Source organism: Triturus cristatus, chromosome 1_2 (genome assembly GCF_964204655.1).
Source record: "Triturus cristatus chromosome 1_2, aTriCri1.1, whole genome shotgun sequence".
Lineage (NCBI taxonomy): Eukaryota > Metazoa > Chordata > Amphibia > Caudata > Salamandridae > Triturus > Triturus cristatus.
Window position 1 is genome coordinate 1,013,275,767 of NC_140580.1, and position 19,833 is coordinate 1,013,295,599.

General features: G+C 44.3%; 1 protein-coding gene across 1 annotated transcript in view; it reads right to left on the reverse strand.

Moving 5' to 3' along the window:
- The window catches only part of WHRN (whirlin), an 822,559-nt gene that overhangs the window by 455,271 nt on the left and 347,455 nt on the right, over positions 1–19,833 (reverse strand). Inside the window, exon 2 of the mRNA XM_085611878.1 lies at positions 13,537–13,749. Within this exon, the coding sequence (XP_085468004.1) occupies positions 13,537–13,749 (213 nt within the window). The remainder of the gene's footprint in view (positions 1–13,536; positions 13,750–19,833) is intronic.

The window sequence follows — 19,833 nt, forward strand, 5'->3', positions numbered from 1 at the left end:
AGGTCGGTTATTAGCAGCCATTCCAATGTCCCCTCGCCAGCTACTCACAGAACCCAACCCACCCTGCATCATTTCAGGATGTAGAACTCAGAATACAGGTTGGAAGAGGCTTGGAATGATTCCAGTCATGGATGCCAATGAACAACTTCATGCTGGCCTCAACACTACACCACCTTCACATTAACCAATAGAAGTGCACACACAAAATATATTACAGTTAGAGTTCACAGTTCATTCACATATGACATTTTTATTCAGTTTGCTCGAATTATTTTCCTTGCAAGTCTTCCCACAAATTCAGCTGTCATGCTACCGCCTACATCTCTGTCGCTTCCACAGCCCTGCTAGTCTGACTTGCAAAGGGATTTCCCAACACTTCTATTTGCATTCTCACAACCCTCACCACAGTCACTGCTGACGGGGATTCAACAAGCACTTGAATTTGCGCAATACTCATTACCATGACTACCATAGTCCTCCCCCATAAACTATTCAAACCAGTTTATTATTTCCCAGCAAACATCCTCGCCATCGTCATCGCTCAGTAACACAGAATTACAGAATATCTACTCATACACAGTGGCAGAGGCACAAAACATGCTGCAGAGAATGGATGTAAAGCACAGCCAATGTATAAATTAGAGCTAACCTAAGAACTGCAATCTTGTATCTAGGACACAACCCTACAAAACAAAAAGTTAGGAAGTATGCAAGTGACATCATGATGCACGACATCATGGTGCGTGACATCACACATGGCATCACAGGAAGTGGCATCACAACCTATAGCCTCATAGGAGGTGACATCACAAGAAGTGACATGAGATCTTACCACCTCAGACATACGTATAGCAGTTCCATCATGAGTATATTTGGGCCCATTGCGAGATTTAAGAAGTGAGATTTTGCGCCAGGGTTGTGCCAAGCAAGTGAAGCAACCCCAACACAAAATCTGGGGCTCAATATATACACTGTGTTCAAACTCTGCTGCTAAGAAATGGGCAGCAAGGAGAAATGTGTCAGTAAATCTGTTCTGCTTAGTTGGTTGTAAAGTCTGCATTTTAAAATATCTTATGAGGTTAAAGCACCTGCTGCAGAGATCTTTGGTTGCCCAGTAAATCTCAGGGCATAATAATAATGGTAAAATAGCTCTGGAGGTCTACACATTTTCTGGCGAGATCTGTGTTTTCTTCTAGTCTCGGTTTTGAATGAAAATTGCAAAGAGTGTTAATATGTCTCTTGCAAAGCAAATCATGCCACATGCAGGTGGCAGATTTTTATTTTATGTAGCTAGGTAAGTGGATTACTGCTTTTAACATAAATATCTTTTTGTTTGTTGCACTTCATAAATTGTGTTCCTTCTAATATAGCACAGTGCGCTATGAAGGACATGTGACTTCTACATCTTGTAACTCACTGTCTTATATAACACATCCTATCCTGTACATTGATTTACACATATATGAATTATTGTGAATGTATAATGTCTATATTATTTGTGTAAACACTGGGACAAACCAACACCTCTGACATTCTCACAGTGCATGCAGATCTCTTATATCCAGGGACTGCTCGAAGTCAAAATCATGCTTCTTTTAAGTACCTGTGAATTGATGAGCTGTGCGCCTTTGTTTCTCCTCCATTCCATGTAGGTGTGAGGCTCCCAATAGCTCCCAGCCAGGATATTCGAACAAAAGGAGGCCTGATGGACCCTTAACTTTGACCTTTCTTTTGGGTTTTGGAATTTAAAATAAGAAAGCCCACTCCCTGCCTGCTGCTTGTAATGAAAGCAGACAGAGTGCAGGCGCTGCTGAAAGTGTTCCCTCCCCACCTCCCCCAACAGGATGGACAGTGTTCACCCTGTGAAAATAGTGGGTAGATGCCTGTCTACCTGCGTGTGCCCTCCCCCCACTTGAGCCCTGCTTGTAGCTCGGTGTGTGGGGGTCTCCAGACGTCCGTGTCTCCAGGCGTGTTGGTGGCTGCTCAGTGATAGACACTAGTAAGATGTGTGATTATTGCACACGTGGAGCGGGTTGAATCATCAGGGCTGATTATGTTGAGGCCATACCTGCCAACCTGAAGAACAATCTCACCATGTGAAAAGGGGGCGGGGTCTTGAAGGGGGAGGGGCCTTGTGCCAAGAAGTACCTACAAGGCCTCCGAAAATGAAGTGAAAACCACTGTTTACAATGGTTTCCAGCTCATTTTCCCCGCCACTATGTGATATCGACTCCTCACCGGGAGACTGTGGGATGTGGGCTGATATTGTGTGTCACACAGTGGCACTGAGTGATTTGGCAGGTATGTGAGGTGCTGGTACCACTAGGTTTGTGTGTGGGGCTGCAGTACTTAATTTGTAAAAGAATAAGTGCCAGTGCCCAAAGTGCTGCTCAGCAGTCCAGGCGGCACCATTAAATGTCACCATTAAATGTCGGGCTCCGAATACCAAGGCAGTGTAGTCCTGAACCCACCTCAGTCAGGTCTCTTTAATCCACTGCCGGGCACTCTCTGTCCTTTTACTCTTGCAAGTTCCCACTTTCTCCCTTTGTGACAGATTTTCTAAATTTCTGTTCCTCCGTCTTTCCATTTTGTGTGTTTTCCCCCTCTCTTGCTCTCGGTAAATGTCTGATGCAGAAAAATAAGTGCTGGTGCCCAAAGATGAGTGAAGGTGGTCCCCACTGCCTCAAAGTAGGCACTGCTGGGCTGCACACACGAGCGAGGCGCCTCGGCGGAGTCCTGCGAAGGAGGCGCTGCAGGTCAGAGTCCCACATCTGCATGCAGGAGGCAAACACGCAGCGAAGGCAGAGCCCCTCCTGTCGGAAGCCACTCATAACAAGCTCCGCCACAAGTGACCCTCAGAGGCTGTGATAATCAAGGTGAGAACGCACATCAAAGGGAGGGAGAGTTAATGGCGCCGCCTGGCAGATGGCGTGAAGTGGGTATCACTTCAGTCTGCTAGTCTTTGATGTTTGAAAATGATAGATCTGGACAGAGGTGTGAAGGGCAGGCACAGAAGACGGATGCATGGAGCGGGAGGATGAAGGCAGCATCAGTGAATAGCACCTACTGGGTGGATTCCAAAGAAGAGAACACTTGAATGAGGCATGGACGTCGGGGGCAGCGAGGGGTTGCAGCTGCTACTCCCATCTTGGCCTTCTTTACTCCAGGCGCTGCGCTTGCTAGACGGCGTGTCAGGGGTGATTTAACAGCCCTGTGGCTTAACAGCTAGAGTGGATGACTTTGAAGCTGGGGAGCCAGGTTCGAGTCTGGTGGGAGGCTAAAGCATCCTGTGATTCTGGGCAAATCACGTAATCTCCCGGTGCCTAAAAAATGAATGTGTCCATCTGTAATGCAACTGGTGCTCATGTAAAGCGCTCTAATACCTTCGGGTCAAGTTCGCGCTATATAAAACTGCAACAAAAAAATGCAGCTGCAGGAAGAGAACGTTTCAGGGCTCAAAACATTATGTATTAGTGATTATAGATTTCACTTTCAGCTCAAACCTGCTGAGAGGCTCAGGGCAGGGCCAGAGTGGCCATAGTGCGCATTTGGCTGGAAGGGTGGGGGGCGGTTTTGGAGAACTGGGGGATGATTTTGCAGCTCTGCTGCAATATTGGCCCCAGTAGCACAAGCAGCGGTGCTGGGGGCTGGTTTTGTTAAGCAGCAGTGCTTCACTCTTGCACACACCCAGAGAGGGGGCCGGTCTGACAAAATTGCCAGGGCTGCTTTGGGTTCCCAGTCCGGGCCTTGGCTCAGGGCAGTCACCTCTGTGATGTCATCAGGGTGCATGATGTCATTTCCTCTTCTCACATTTTGGTGAATTGACCGTGCTTTGAAAGCTGCAGGTGGCTAGAGAGTATCTGTCAATGCTGCAAGTTCCATGCTTAGAGATGATTTGTGGATATTTCACCATTGGACAAACACCGTTGGACAAACACCTTATTTCACCGTTGAACAGACACCTTATTTCACCGTTGGACAAACAACTTATGGTATTTCACCGTTGAACAAACAACTTATTTCACTGTTGAACACACACTGATGCACTGTCTGCGCGGCTGTTTGACCCACAGTGATTTTGGCACTCTGTCCCCTCTTACCCTGGGTTTATTTTTATTTTTCTCCATAGAAGATAATCCCCATGCACATGCTTCATTTTATTTATGAGAGGTGACCCCCACACCTCCACTTTCACTTGCCCTTCGCAGCTATGGCATTTTGCCACATGCTCTGCACCGTGCAATTAAACAATGCAGCAAGTGCAGGGAATGTGTGTTGGCTCGAAGGACGTGGCATGAAGGCCGCATACCATTACAGATAGCAAATGTTCTTATTTTCAAATGGTCTCAAATGCAGCTAAGGTTTTGCAGGGGTTTTGCACTGTGTCACATGTGAGAAGGAGACAAGACACTGGTGCCAGTCACCCTTATCCTGGGCAAGTGGACAGAATATCAACAAGCCAGGGTCCCTCCCTATTGCCCTTTTTTCCAACTTCTGCAACCAAATATACTTGCATAGTAGTGATCTATCTATCTATCTATCTATCTATCTATCTATCTATCTATCTATCTATCTATCTATCTATCTATCTATCTATCTATCTACCTACCTCTTTCTCTCTGTTTGTCTATCTATATTCTTCCTATTTTAGAGCCTGTATCTAAAATATCTATGCTTAAAAAATGTAGAGAGTCCTCTTAAAGAACGCAGTTGGCAGGACTGTCGGTGTCTTCAATGGTTGACAGAGACTTTGGTCCCTGCTGCTGGACGGGCTGCTGTTTTGAGTTGTGCTGTTCTGATGGATAGGACAGGCTTTGCAAGCTCTCTCTCCACCCACATCCTACTCATCTAGCTATATCACCCCTCTAACACATATTTGGTGATCTGAGCAATTGGGTTGAGGGCTTCACCCCATTGAAATTCTTTTGAATTGTTCTGCTTATCTCCTGGCTCTGGCTCGATTCCTGTGTGAATCAAAAAACCCATCTTCAATGTCAACTTTAAATCAACTTATTGATTCCTCACTGTCACCTGTGCATTGTGACTGCCTTATATTCATAATGAATATTCATAAAATCTTTACCATCTTTCTAAAATATTTACAATTTTCGTTTCAGTAAAAAACATAATAGGAGAAATGTTCCAACTAAGAGTTAATTCACATAACATTGGTCAAAATGAAAGGTAAAATTTAGAGAGGAGTGTAAACAGGTCTTCTGTCTACGCACCTCACCCTACTCCAAGCATTGGGGATGGTGGTCTTCCAGATGGCTGAGCTGGCACTAGCTCTCAAACCAAGAACTCCACTGGGCTTTTGTGTTGTCTTATGTTTATTTGTATAGAGCACAACTCATCCGGGAGGGTATCCTGGCCACGGCCGGACTGGGAACAGAAACCAGCCCTGGCACATCCTCTCAAAGGGGGGCTGGGGAGGGGGGCTACTGAGAAGCTTTGATACACGGGGGGTCGATTTTGCACTGCTGCAAAACCAGCCTCCAGTAACAAAACCGGCCCCCACCCTTCTGGCCAACCAGGAAAACACCCGGTGCCCGTTATGGCCAGTCCAGCTCATATCCTGGCACTGAAGCAGGAGGTGTATAGGTCGTGTCAGGGTTAGGTGAAGAGCCAAGCGATACCACAGAAAATGACAGACTGGCCATCCATTTAGATTAGTCAAGTTGCCAACTGCCATCATTTTCTCTGATGCCCTCTGTGTAAATCTGGGAGGTTTTACAGAGAAACCTGCAAAAGTCCTTTACATGCCGGAAAAAATCTCAGTACATCACAGCCTTGTAATTGCCCGTACTAACAGGCCACATTTGCTGGACCCACATTTGTTGACAGTAATTGTACCATGCATGCAGGTACGGTAAAATCGCCGCTACAGAGTTTTTTCAGAATGAGCCATGTGGCACACACCTTATTGTAATACAACACATCAACGATTTGTGGCAGGCTATATTTTTACTAAAGTATCTTGATAGCTTTGGTGACTAGGCCTGAGTGACTACACATCTATTACAAATTATAGGTGTCCAATAGGAAGTACAGTATATATGGATACAAAAAACTTCAGGTGGTGCTATCATGCTAAGCACCCAGTCACCATAGGTGCTAGTTAAACAGCCCCTGCAGGGTATGTTTGCAATATACAAAGCGATAGAACAAGCAAACAAGCACACACTAGTCCTGGTATTTTTAGAGTCCAACTCATATTGAGTAAATCGGTTGTTGGTAATAAATCAATCCAATCCACTGAAGTTTGTGTTCTTTTACTTCACAATCAGAGTCACAGGTATAGAAAAATCCAAAACAAATCAGCCGACACGTGTTTCGTCCCCCTGGACTTTTTCAAGGCTCAAGGATAATGATAAACCCTTTGAAGAGTAGATTTGTCTCACAGATTCCGTAATGTAACATCAAGGTACGTGTTAAGACCTTTCCAAAATGTCCCTGTTGCGGACAGTGTAGACAACAATCCTCTACTCCTGTCTCTTTCCCTTAATGACAGGAAACATGATGTCCAGATGGGACCTTGATAAGTCCACCTATAACTGGATTCCCGGCACCATCCTGACGTCTTACTATACCAGGAGGAAATGCAATTAAGTCAAAGCAATGTAAATAAAATCCCCAGGCTTCCCCTAAACCCACAATGCTTGCCATTAACCAACTAGGGTACAGAGTTGAGTGGTCCTTGTCAGAATCACAGTCTTCTCGACATACTGATACTACTGAGGCCCTTCTGTATACAAAGGGAATGTAGTTGGATCAGCATCAGTAGATGAATGCCTGTCTCCGACAAGGAGCACCCGTCTCTGGAAGAACTACAGTTGAAGTAGCATATCCGCCCTTCATGGCAGAAGGACTACAGTCGGACCACGGTTTGCTTCAAAGAAAAAAAAGACTACGGCTGAATCGCCAAATCCAGTCCTCCTTGAAGAAGGACTGCAGTTCGAGTAGCATATCGAGTCTCTAAAGGGTTCAGACACTTCCCTTACCTTACTCGTGGGGGAAGCTGTTAAAAGACATTTAGAGGAGATCCTGGTCTGAAATTTTGGTGACTTTCCGAGGACGGTGAAAAAGGCCACCTTTTAGCTTGTACTGCAGGTCTCCGGGTATTCCGTAAGGGGTGCTGGCTCCTGCTGGTGGGGTAGTGGCCATTGTCAGGTGGGAAGGGGGCCACACTTGGTCTACAGGCCATGATAAAAAGGGTTGGAATGTATTTACCGGATTCATGACTTCTTAGCTGTGGCAAAACAAACAATGACAGAACGGACATGATTTCTTCCAATTGGAGTAGGGTGGCAAATGTTTAAAGGAGGGGCAAACTCTTAATGGAGGGGTCCTAGGAAGAACCTCGTATTGAACGGCTAAATGCCAGGAGAGTTTCAGCTTTGGCCCTTCCCTCAAAAACAGGTAGAAACTAACCACAGACAGTGACAGGAAGGAGGCTCTAGACATACCTCCTTACAAAGTCTAGATAATGCTGAAGCCAAGACTAGAAGATGAAGGAGAATCTGGAACAAAATAGCTTGGTAATTGGCAGCTTCTCTCCCTCTCGCTCTCCAGGGCAGCGATGGATACCAGCGCTTGGGAAAGGGAATTATAAAACTGGAAGAAGGAAGAATCAGGGAGCAGGATGGCTTGGGGACTGACACCTCTTCTCTCTCCTGGAACAACTGCAGTACCAGAACCCTGAATAAGCCAACCCAAGTGAAGGCTTGCATGGGACAGAAGGAAAAATACTGAATGTCCTAATTGTTTATGATGAAATATCCCTCCAAATTAAAAGACGAAGAGGTGATATACTTATGGTGAAAAACTCTGGTTTATGTTCATATGACCCATAATCCAAGGCTTAGCGTCAAATTCTTCACAGAGCTCTCCATGGAAGAATAACTACAGTTGGATAGGTTTATTGAGTCCTTTTGGAAGAAGGACTGCAGAATGTCAAGTCCTTCATGACAGAAGGACAGAAGTAGAACTACAGTTTGCTTCATATATCCACAAGTAAATCATTGGAATACTGCTGGTCTAAGGCATGAATTATGTTAGCTTATTTTGTGGTCAGGACAAACCTGAAATAATTTTTTATTTTCTTTTGATTAATCAACTCTCTGTAACTTTCAGATTGCTGTTTTTATGCTCTTTAATGAAAAGTCCCTGGTAAAATCGTTGATTTATTGTGTGTGGCCTTTTTGTGGCTTTTTGCACCTCATATTCAGTGCCTGAGCTTTACCAAGTTTTTTCCACCGTGTTGGTGGAGGCAGTGGTCGAAGTGGGAAAAAAAAGTAGGGGAACTATGGATGGAGAATCAGAGGGCGGGAATAACCAGATGATTGGCTCAATGCGCGGAGTCAGAGGTGTGGACAGAAAGAGCAAAACATTTTAGTATTTGTTTGTCATTTCACTGACCAGATGCAGCTTATTAAGTTATTTAATTCAATCGAAGGATACACATGTTTATTTAAGGTTTAATATGAGTTATTGACTTTAAAATACCTTTAGAAAGTGGGATACGTTTCCAATCACAGAATGTCCCAAATACGCGGGAAAGTGAAATCACAAGACATTTGTTTCCGAGTCATGCAGTTTCGGTCATAAGCACTTCTCCTCCCGTTTCCCACAAGAGCAGCTCAAACATGAATGGCAAAATATCCTAGATTACAGATGTTTTCCACATATTTATGGCTCTGCCATATTAGCCATATAATACATTATCTGCAGCATACTCTGACAATTTTAACAAAACAATTGTTTGTAGATCAAATGGATCAAAAGTTACTAAAAAATGTAACTTGTGTTGCTGCGAAGTAGAGGGATCATTGTAAAGGTTGACTGGTCACCTTTCTCACTGCTGCATTTGTATGTTACACTAATGAGGCAAAAATCTTTGCTGTGACTGTTAGTATGTGGAAAAATGTCAAAATAATACAGTATCAGAAAATGTACTGCATTACGCTGCCGCCTTTCTTTGCTGCATCATTTAGTCAACACTGCAACATAATTTTTTCTTCCATTGCTGCATAATTCCAGTGGCCCCATAGCAGGCAGCACATGTTACAAGTGCTTGTACATGAAGCAGAGAGAGCGTGAAGTTTGTCAACTTAGTTTTGTGTGCATTGCCAATCCCTGGTGAGTTGCCCTACTACTGCTGAAACAAGGCCGAACGAGGTATTAACGGGTGAGGTGGAGTGGCCTCAAGGGTCCTGTGACCTCAGTGACAGAGTCACTGTTGCTCTAGGAAGTGCTGCTTCGTAGGCCTGCCCGCAAGACTGGAGGTGAACTTCAGCATGGATTGTGGTACACATGCCTTCAAGGTTAACCCACACTTGCCCCAGCTAGGGTCCACAATCTAGTGCTAAGACACCAAGGCTTCTAAGGTCTAGCATGGGAAAGTGCTCCCTCAGGAGATTGGTCTGGTGGATTGGTCATGGAGGCTGAACCTGATTCCCCAGTTCCAAATTCGGCAGTTCTGGCCTTAGTGCCACATCCTTTCCCCCACTGAACACCATACTGCCCCACTGAGAGACTTGCACTTCCTTCAGCTACAACCCAATTGTGCTGCGCTATAAACACCTGGATGCGACTCAATTCAAATTATGCACTAGACAAGAGTAATATGCTGCCTGAAAAAAAAGTAACAGTATTTTGGAAAAAGCAAACACTCATAGGGAATGCAAGATTAAGTAAAGCATGTACAATGTAACCAGGAACAACATGGTTATTTTAAAGCGTTAACATTAATTATTCAGAAATCAATGAGTGTTTTCGTCTGAAAAGTTAAGAACATGAATACAAGGCCCGGAAGGGACCTGTTTCAATGTCCATTGCAAAATCTTTCCAAACATAAGCAGTATGGTTTAAAAAGACAACATCCCTGAACACAGAGCAGCATTTTATAAACTAAAATAGGGAAAACAGCTGATAATGATCACATTAAACATTTCCCACTCCACACATCAACCAGGTAGTGCAGTACTTCCAGGAATGATGCACTTCCCCATAAGGGGAAACCAAGGTTGTTCAAGGAAAGAAGAGAAAACGAAAGTAGGGCCTGACTGAAAAACTCTGTAAAGTGGCGCTAAGGTGTTTGGGTGTGACTAAAACCAATCTGGCCACTTTGTAACCACTCTGTCATGCTTTATTTAGTTATTTATTTTTCATATTTTAAACTTTATTTTCTCTCCATCCCGATGATGCACTTTAGAATATGTCAGAAAATTTGGACATTTCCAGCAAAAAAAAATCTTTCTTTTTTGGATCCATTTCACAGGGGAACGAATGAAGGAAAGGAGAGAAAAGCTAGGCTAAGAGCCGTTTCTTTAAGTCACGGTTTTTAGCAAGTGAGGAGAAGCGAGACAGAGAAAGAAAGAGAGGGAAGAAGAGGAAGAAAGAAGGGGGGCCAGAGATGAGAACAGCTGCCAGAGGCAGAACAGGAGAAGAGGACACTGTCACTGGCAAGAAGGAAAAGAGAGTCCTTTTCATTCTCTTGCCAGCCCGCTTGTCCCCTAATGGTCGAGCCTTATCTTTAGGCCTTAGCTATATCTGCCGGGTCGGGAAACATTTTTAAAATAAAAAAGTAGGGGAACGGATTCTATTAAATTTAAAAAGTTGGGGCACGCCGTGCTCTGCTGATCCAGCCGACTTCGACCACTGGGTGGAGCCATTTCAGTGGAAAGTGAACAGCTATTGCTGCACTACTTAAATGGCATGGACCTGCTCCTGCTGGTGGGGAGAAGTTATTTCCTCCTTCACACCTATGGCGTGACAGCAGGGGCGGCTCCTCTGCTAATGTGGAGGAGTGTTGCCCCACTGCCTTGCAGCACGGCAAAAAAGGAAATGAAAATGATAATAACGAGATGTTATTATCATTTTTTTTTCTGTGCTGGGGCAGTTTTCTGGGGCGGGGCTGGGCAGGGGGGCGGGAGTGGTGGTACCCTCTGGGGCCGGCCAAACATTCATGTACACTTTGCATGTTCTCCACCCAGGCTGCATTACAGCCTGGGTGGAGAACATGCCCAGGCTTCCATTCCCCATCTGAGGTCCAAACTAGGGCGCTCCTGCCCCCTGTTCTAAGTGAAGCCAGGAAGAGGACGGAAGAGTGGCTGCAATTATTTCCCATTACTAGTCATTTTTGCTCAGTAATTTTCTCACTTAACATCTTTTGATGTTCATCAACATTTTTGTATTCTTCTACGCCCATCCTAGGAGCCATCTTGTGAGCGGAGCTGGCATTTTACAATCCAATGTCTATTGGTTGGCAGGAATCCTTGGCACAATATGCTTTTTGGCCCAGAATGTGTCCTGGCTGATGCCGATGACAACTACTGTCTCTGCCTTTTCGTCTTCACGTTTAGCAGGAAATATTCCCGAGGATGGTAATGGGAACGGCATGATTAGGCCAAACAGTATTAGAGTAACATTCACTCTTTCGACTGAGTTCCTCACTGGAATCCTTTACAGCACAGCGGTGCCATTCTTCGGGGGAAAATGGAGAGGCTTTTTTTTTTTTTTTTAAATCAGAACATGATATTTTTGTCTTGCATTTTGGTGTATTTGATACAATCCTTCTTACATATACTGCATTTACAAACTTAACGCACCTGTGTCTCTTTCTCCACATTGCAAGTTCTGCTTTCCTACTCCAACTTGTAACATGCCTGACTGTAGTAGCCATCTCCCAAACGTGCTACAACATGAATTAAATTCTGTGCATGAAAATTGAAACTGATTGTTGATATTTTCAAACGTGACCAGGACACCTCTTACGGTGAATTATAACCGTGTATCTTGTAAATGATTTTAATATCTGTTCTATTGTTCTTCAAATCTTCTGTCTCTACACATTCACTTCTCAGCACTCTTGTTTCATGCACGTTCCCTCTGGAGCAACCATGCGCCGAACATTATATAATTTATAAAAAAAATTTTTGCAAATAAATATTGATGAATCAAATAATGGATGTTGCATCACTTCATGTTAGAATGTTATATTGAATATTTTGAGCTATCCTAAATGAATTCTTTTGCAAGTCAGCTCTAAATTTTGAAAAGATTTAACGGGATGACATTTTGATGTTGTGGTAACAATTTAGTTAGGACCATTGTTTTTTGACTGTAGTAACCAATAATTGGCGCATTTTCTGCTCACACTGGCTTTGCTTACCGGGTGAACCTTTCTCCGGGGCGGTTCGGGAAACACCCTGGTGCTTCAGGCAAACCCTTCTATAATCTGCCTGCTCAGCGGAAACGGGGACAGTGGCATTGGCATTACAATCGAAGGTCACTTGCATCTTCTCTCATGAATTACACCTGCACATGCCTGTATTTAAGCCCGGGTGAAATTTCCTTTTTGCTGGTATAATTTTTTTCAAAATCCAGTACTTCACGTTCTGATTTGTACGTGTAAGGCCGGCGATGACTCCATTACGTGTCTGGTAAACACTATTTTGCTGTGGTAAAACTGGAATTGCGGTAGCAGAGGAATCACACAAATGAACTGCATGCAAGCGACTGTTCGCATCATATGCGATCTCATGTAATTTCTACAGAGGAAATTACATGAATTTTGCCCGGTATCTGGATGAAAAATTACTCATTTGATCCCAGAAACTTCTTTCCCTTGTTGGTTTGCTCTGTGACCCAAAGACTCTTATTTTTGCATATATACTCTTTCAGACTCACTGAAAACATTAATTCGGAGTTTCCTTTCGCACCATTGTCATTCTCAATGTGAAAAACATTCTCCAAAATTCAGGCTACTTCAGGGTGAATATAAACTGGGTTCACGCCATGTGTTACAGATGGGGTGCACCTGGTGCTGTGTAAAGCGCTCTAATACCCTATTCGGGTCGAGTTTGCGCTACATAAAACTCTGTAAAATAAAATAAAAAAATAAAAAATCTGCAACCACAAGAGAGAGATATTTCCCTGGTTAACAAGGCTTTGTAGGCTTCTTGTACTCTATCCATGACCTCCAACTATTTTTCCAGGTCCTCATCCAATTACAGTGGCCTTTTCTGATCTTTCTGGAGTGGTAATTTTGAATGTTTTCTTTGAATTACCACCACACAGGATAACACGTTTTGAACTAAACAGTCGCAACCCACATTACATTTTGTCTAAAAAAACACTGTCCATTCCATTTCTCTCTGGTAGAATAGTGTACTCAAACTGTTTTCAGTCAATAATCTTCAATAAGCATCCTTGTGTTCATATGTCAACCAACACGAGTCTGTCTCCCTGGATAAATAAGTGTTCTCTTCCACTCGCCTTTTGATCAGAAGACTGTTGGTCATTCAGTAATGTAATGATGGATGAATGTTACTTGTCCCAGTCCATATCTAGAATCATTCTCTATGGTCACTCTGCCCTTGTCACTGCTGACCAAACAAGTCACTATCTCCTTGTTATCTTATATCCCTAATCCCTCAACAAATGTTAGCTTACCTGTCACCCCCCCATGTTTTCTTCCCCCTTCAGATCCTATCCCCAAATGAACGAATCATAAACCATTCAAGCCAAACTTACCTTCTTCTCATCACCGTCCTGTAGAAGTTGCAGATTGCTTCTTCGGCCCCCCTCCTGGGCGTGCCCATTTTGGTGCCTTGGGAGACCAGTGGGTGGTGAGATGCTTCGGCCCTGTGGATCCACCCAGGAGTAAATGTGATTGGTAACATAGCCTCCGGGTATTCGTCCCATGGACAGAACTGACAGAACCAACTTCTTTGCACCCTTCAGAGCCTGAAAAACATTTGTGAAATTTAACATAAGTAAACATATTTTCAAAATATGCCTCTACAGAAGTTATAAACACATTTAGGAGAAGGTTTGATGTACATTAAAGACAGGTTTGCAGAGATGTCAGAGATTGGCTGGTTGGTGAGTCAGGGAGGGGATATCCTATATATCAAAGATGTGCTTAGAGACTGTTGGAGAGGGGATGGGTGAGATATCAGAGACGTCCTTAGCAAAGCATATTAGAGAAACATGATACAGTGACAGAGTGGCCTGGTGAGCCTACGTATGTGATACCTATAAAAAAAAGTTCATCCTTGTGAAGTGTCAAAGGAGGTTTGGATGTGATGTGCTTGACAATCCCTTGTGCAGGCACAAGAGAGGCTTACTGAGGAGTCAGAGATTTGACTGGTTGTCTGAAAGAATCTTGTTGTTTATCCAGTCACACAAGCATTTTGCAAATAAACAAATATAGATGCATTCTTAATTATTTTTAATGTGATAATAGACTTTTAAGATATGTCTATAGTTGGATTTGTATTTATGCAGAAACGCAGTACCTGCCAACACTACAAAATGGGCAATATTAGATAAATAAATAATTAACTTCGTAATTTACTGTGTCTCTCCCACTTTCCTCTTTTTTAACCATTTCCTTAGTTTACGGTTGCCACCTTCTGTAGCAACTGTCTTCCATAGCCATCACATCCTCACCTTCAGCTCCCATTCTCTGAAAGCCTGGAATATTCATTTTCTGAACTGTTAGTGACATTGCCAAAAGTGACCCCTAAAGAATTAGCCATTAGTTTCCCCCGGTTCATTAAATACTGATTCTGCTGACCTGTGGGCTCTAGAAAGATTATTTTAAGATTTAGTGGGAACTCCTGAATTATTCCCAAAGCTGTTTTAACAGCTGAAATATTACTACTCACAAATGATATAATGCTGGGTATTAACCTAACTTGTGTGCCCAATTTTCTTCTTCATTTGAACATCTGGAGCATTAGCAGTCAGCTAGAGGCAAGATCTTTCGGATCCTTGTGGGAGTTAAGCGTGATCTGTGCATAGAGTAGTGTTGAACGTGCCCGATCATCTAGTTTACTCTGACCCTTCATTGAGATCACTGTTGAGTCCTCCCCAGCTCTGGAGCATGCAAATGACACCACACATGGAGCTCAGTAACACACATCTTTATTCTTTGGCATGCAAATGTTAACTTAATACACCGTGTCATGAACATCTCTCAACTGATTATGTAACTTGTAAGGAGTTCGGAAAGGACCACAAGGCTCACTCGAAACTACAATCACTATCTAGCTTTTGTCCCACCAGGAATTCAGTATCTCTATGTGGTTGGGGGAGTTAGTTGGCCAAACATGCATGATTAAAAAAAAAAAAAAAGAAGTCAAACCCTTTCCCTTATTTTCTTCTAGAGCCTTCCTATGCCTTTACATGTTTTCCCCCAAATTATGTAATGTAGAAACATTAAAAGGACATTTCTCTGTGGGCGTAGGTCATATTGTAGTTGATCACTGTAACATGTCTTGAGTTCTCCTTCCTCTAGGAATTGTGCCAGTGAATGTATTCCTAGTTAACCCAAAGGGTATGATGTTCCCCTAAAATGTATACATGGCTTGACGGATTTCATTCTATATCATCACAATGGGCCCAAGACACGACAATAAAAACTTAGAAGTGCATGTATCTCTTCCAGACATACTTTACATTTTTTTCAATTTCACCAACATTCCCAGTAGGACACCTGAAAAGTTCCACAAGCCACAGATTTCAACGCAAACATCTGGGAATGTTAGGTGACACATACCATGGGCTCATATTCCCTTTGTGCGGAAATCTACTTAGCTTAGATTTAAGCACAACAACCATAGAGCCTACTGTGCAACTGCGCCTTTTTTTCTCTGTGGAGAAAACGACTGCCTTTGATAAAGGCCCTTTCTCTACTCTCCAACAGATCAGGGGCTGACCTGTTCCACTACATATCCCGGAAGGCGAGTTACTACACTTCCAGTCTGGAGTAGATTACCTACTATTTTCAGGGAAGGAAGATGTTGCATAGGAGTTTGTGAATGCTTGGCGATATTCAAAAACTTACAAGGCACAACCATGCTTTGTAATGGGGACTTCCCACCCCTTTCATGCAATGTACTACTGTGGATTTCTTCGCCCTTGAGGGGAACACATCTGCAGTAGTAAGTCCATGTGCGCCTGCTAGGAGTCCTTCTACGACTGCTTTGCAGACAGAGCAGTATTTTCATCATTGCGGATGACAAAAGATGTGTGTATTGGTTCCCATGTACTTGAAATACTTGTGCTCTCCAAATAATCCCAGGATGTATGAGTTGATCTCACCATATCCGCCTAAACTGCAAGAAGAAACTATCTGAGTTAAAAAAGAAACGAGAGGTGCAATAGCACTTCACAAGAGTAGAAACAGCAGCATTTGAGGCAACTACTTGGAGAGGAATGCCCTGGTGAGCACACTGAACGGCTTCCTCTTTCACTATGGGGCGTCCGCCTCCTTGTGGCTATAGATAAAGAGAAACCAAGTGTGTGTCACAACCTGGGCAAGTGAAAGGAAAACACAAAATTACAGTTTGTCACTGATGACGTCACTGACAGAGCAGATCCATATTATGGAGATGGAGAGCAGAGGAATTCTGTAGATTTCCTATGGGCAGGGCTTGGCACACCCAGGGTGGTCCTCAAGCAAGGGGAAGCCCAGTAAAGACTGGTAGACTGTGCCTGAGTAGGTCATATATTATGATACGCCTGTAGGATGACCACAAGTATACATTTTTAGCTATGCCATTACACACAAGTTAAATACACTGAGAATGCTCTGCGATGTGTGATGTGGTTTTTCCATTTAGTCCTGCTGTACACATTCTTTCTCCTTTTCAAATGTTGATGGGTTTGTCGACCTGGGGGCCGCAGATTGTAAGCGTGGCACTTCAGCATCCGGCCAACACCAACTATGTCATTAATAAAGTAGCCAGAGTCTGATAATACCATAACACTGCTGTATCCTGTTTGAGCTTGAGTGACTCTCTGGAGTGATGCACTCCTTGGTTAGACAGCCTATATGATAGGATTGGGGTGAAACCAGCTGGAGACAATACACCTGCCCATACAAGGAACACAGAGCGGCCCATTACTATTAGCCAGACTATCCTCAATCTATGCACTCAACCTTTCAAGTAGGGTTCTTTCTCTCGTGGTTTAGGATAGAGGAATAACAAACAACACCAGTAGCTAATTAGACAGATAGACACAATACATACCAGGTTATGCCACTATCCTTGGATTGTTTTAGCACAAGAATTGTTTACGCTCCACCTCTTTAATTTTGCATGCTGTGTTCTGAGGGCGGACTAGTATGTACTTGATCGCCGTTTGGATGTTGAAAGACAGAGAGGTAACAGTCCCCTGAGAAGGCCTTCTCCACCACTGAAGCGGCCGAAACATATTAGTTACAGGCCGGCAGGCCTCATCCTTCAGAACTCCTATGATGTTTTAGGAGTGTAGGCATGGTGCATGAACACAGCAGCAATTGTGAGCATTAGATCAATGAGTGGCACCCCACCAGTTCTCCCAGGGGGGCAGTTATTCCAACAAAGGTCCTCTTCTTTTGGGAGGAACAGTCACAGAATATCCGGTTGGTGGGTTTATGTTCCAGACTGCATAACACACGTAGGAGGAGGCACTTGCAGTCAGAGATGAACTAAGTCTCCAAACCACTTCTTGGCAAGGTGACAGCTTCGGGGAATCTAAAGAATCCTGGTAAAGCACATAGAAGTCACTGTAGAGAGTGAGAGTCATGTAGGGAGTACGCGCAACTAAACATGATCTAGGTCTACAAGCTACTTCTTCGAAAGCAGACAGCAGTCTAAATGAGAGAATATACAAAACCCAAGTAGAGCACATTGAAGTCATAAAAGGGGGTATTGAGATGTGGGGGAGCACTTGAAGTCAGACAAAGTCTAGGTCTTCAGCAACGTCTTGGCCAGCTGACCGCAGTGTGTATGGAGGAGTCCAGACAATTCCAGTAATGCAGCTAGAAGTCACTGTAGGGGCTTCATCAGCTGTTACTATCACCTTCAGGAAGCCTGGCAGGGGGCACTAACAAAACCCGGATGTCAAGTCCAACCTTAGCATGTAGGACGAATAGAATGGCTATAAGAACCAGGATGACCAGGATTACATTTTATATCCAGGGCTGGGCATCTTGGATTCCTTCTTACCCCCCTTCCCCATCCCACCTCCCCAGAGTGGAACCCCATAGCCTCGTGCAAATAGGGGTTACACAGCTGTAGAACCCCGGGCAGTCTAGAAAGGTCATATTAAGTCAGCACGGCTAAATGTAAACTTCATCCACCCCCCCTCCCCCCCCCCCGTCCCTCATTTCTGAGTGATTCCCAAGGCTGTGACTTGAGGTCTGTGAACAGACATACTTAATACCATGGTCCTGTCCAGTTGTACATCAAAGGAGAATCATATCTCTCATGTGCCATTCAAAGAAATTGCTCTTTCTTTTGAAGTCCTTGTGTTAGATTCCTTTCCCAAGTTCACCTCCATGAAATGCAGCCCTTGTCGTGAAAGCCATTTGAAGTCGCTTAAAGGCATCATCAACATTAAACAAGCAAACAACATTACACAGAGAGACTGCACAGTACGTCCTTAAACTGAGACATGATTACCCTTGGCGTTCTCACAGGGGCAGCTACAAGAGCAAATACAGAGACTGAGGGCTAGGCCCTGGAGATTTCCTTGGAAGAGAGATAACACCTAAAATCATGAAACTGGAGGTCAAAAAAGATACATTTATGAAATTGGAGGTCAACTGTCAAGGGGCCAGACCTACTAGGCATATTAACATATCAAACACTCCGATTCGGTACATGCAACAGTTAAAATGCTTTTCCCTATGTAGTAATCCCATTTTAGGAGTCGGCCAAGTCATTGAGACGCTATAATGGGATTCCCAATGAATAATGATTCAGTATCTGCATGGGTGTAAATAAAGCTTGCACAAAACAAAAAGCTCCATCTGGGGCTATTACAACGTTGTGACAGCAATAAATCAAAGTACGGCGCTGACCATGAGGTGCGTGGCATCAGGCACGGAGTCACCCAGACCCCCAAACAAACCGTACCTTTGGATAACGCAGTCTATGATGATGCACAGCTTTGTGGAGGTGAGGCATCGGTGTCGAGGTCGAGGCAGGCTCCCTGGCTGTCACGGGGGAGGCGAGGCGTTGTGTCCAAGAGGAGGTAATGTGTCGAATCCAGGACTGGGGAAGTTGGTTGGGTCGGCGATGAGGCGTAGGTTCCAGTGACGGTGAGAAGTCGTGAGTTCGTGGAGTCACCCTCGATGGTTATTGGCACTGCGATAACAGGATGCAGGCGCTGGCGATGACGGAGTCGGTGCAACCGCTGGCATCGTGAGTGCCGATAACTGCAGGCATCTGAAGGCATCGAAGCGTTGGAGGGCTTCAGTGCAGTCTGGGCAGTGCACCGTGCACTTCATGAGCGGCGTCCCTGGCCTCGGTGCAGGTCGCGGCATCACAGCGACATCGCTGACAGCATCGGAGATTGCTTTTCTTGCTTCTCTTAGGTTTCTTCCAGCTCCTAATAGCAGGAACAACCTCCAGAGGAAAAAACTGGAACAGGCTCCTCCTGGCAGGTCAGAACTCTCAGCAATAGAGTTCTGGTGAGCTGGGGGTAGAGTCTTTGTGTCCCTGAGACTTCAGAACAGGAGGCCAGCACACATAAGCCCATGGAAATTCTTCTTCAATCAGGTTCACTACAAGGTTCCCGTCTTTGTCTTTTCCTTGACAGAAACAGCAACTGCAGGCCAACCCCAACCAGCAAAAGGGGATTTACTCCCCCTCACAGCTCTCTAGCTCTTCTCCTTGGCAAAGATTCCTCCTGAATCCAGAAGTGATCTAAAGTTCTGGGGTACAAGGTCCACTATTTATACCCCATTTTCTGTCCTCACTGGTGCAGTATGACCACATGGGGTGGAGACAGCATTGTGCAAGAGAGACAGGCCCTATTCAGGTGCAAGAA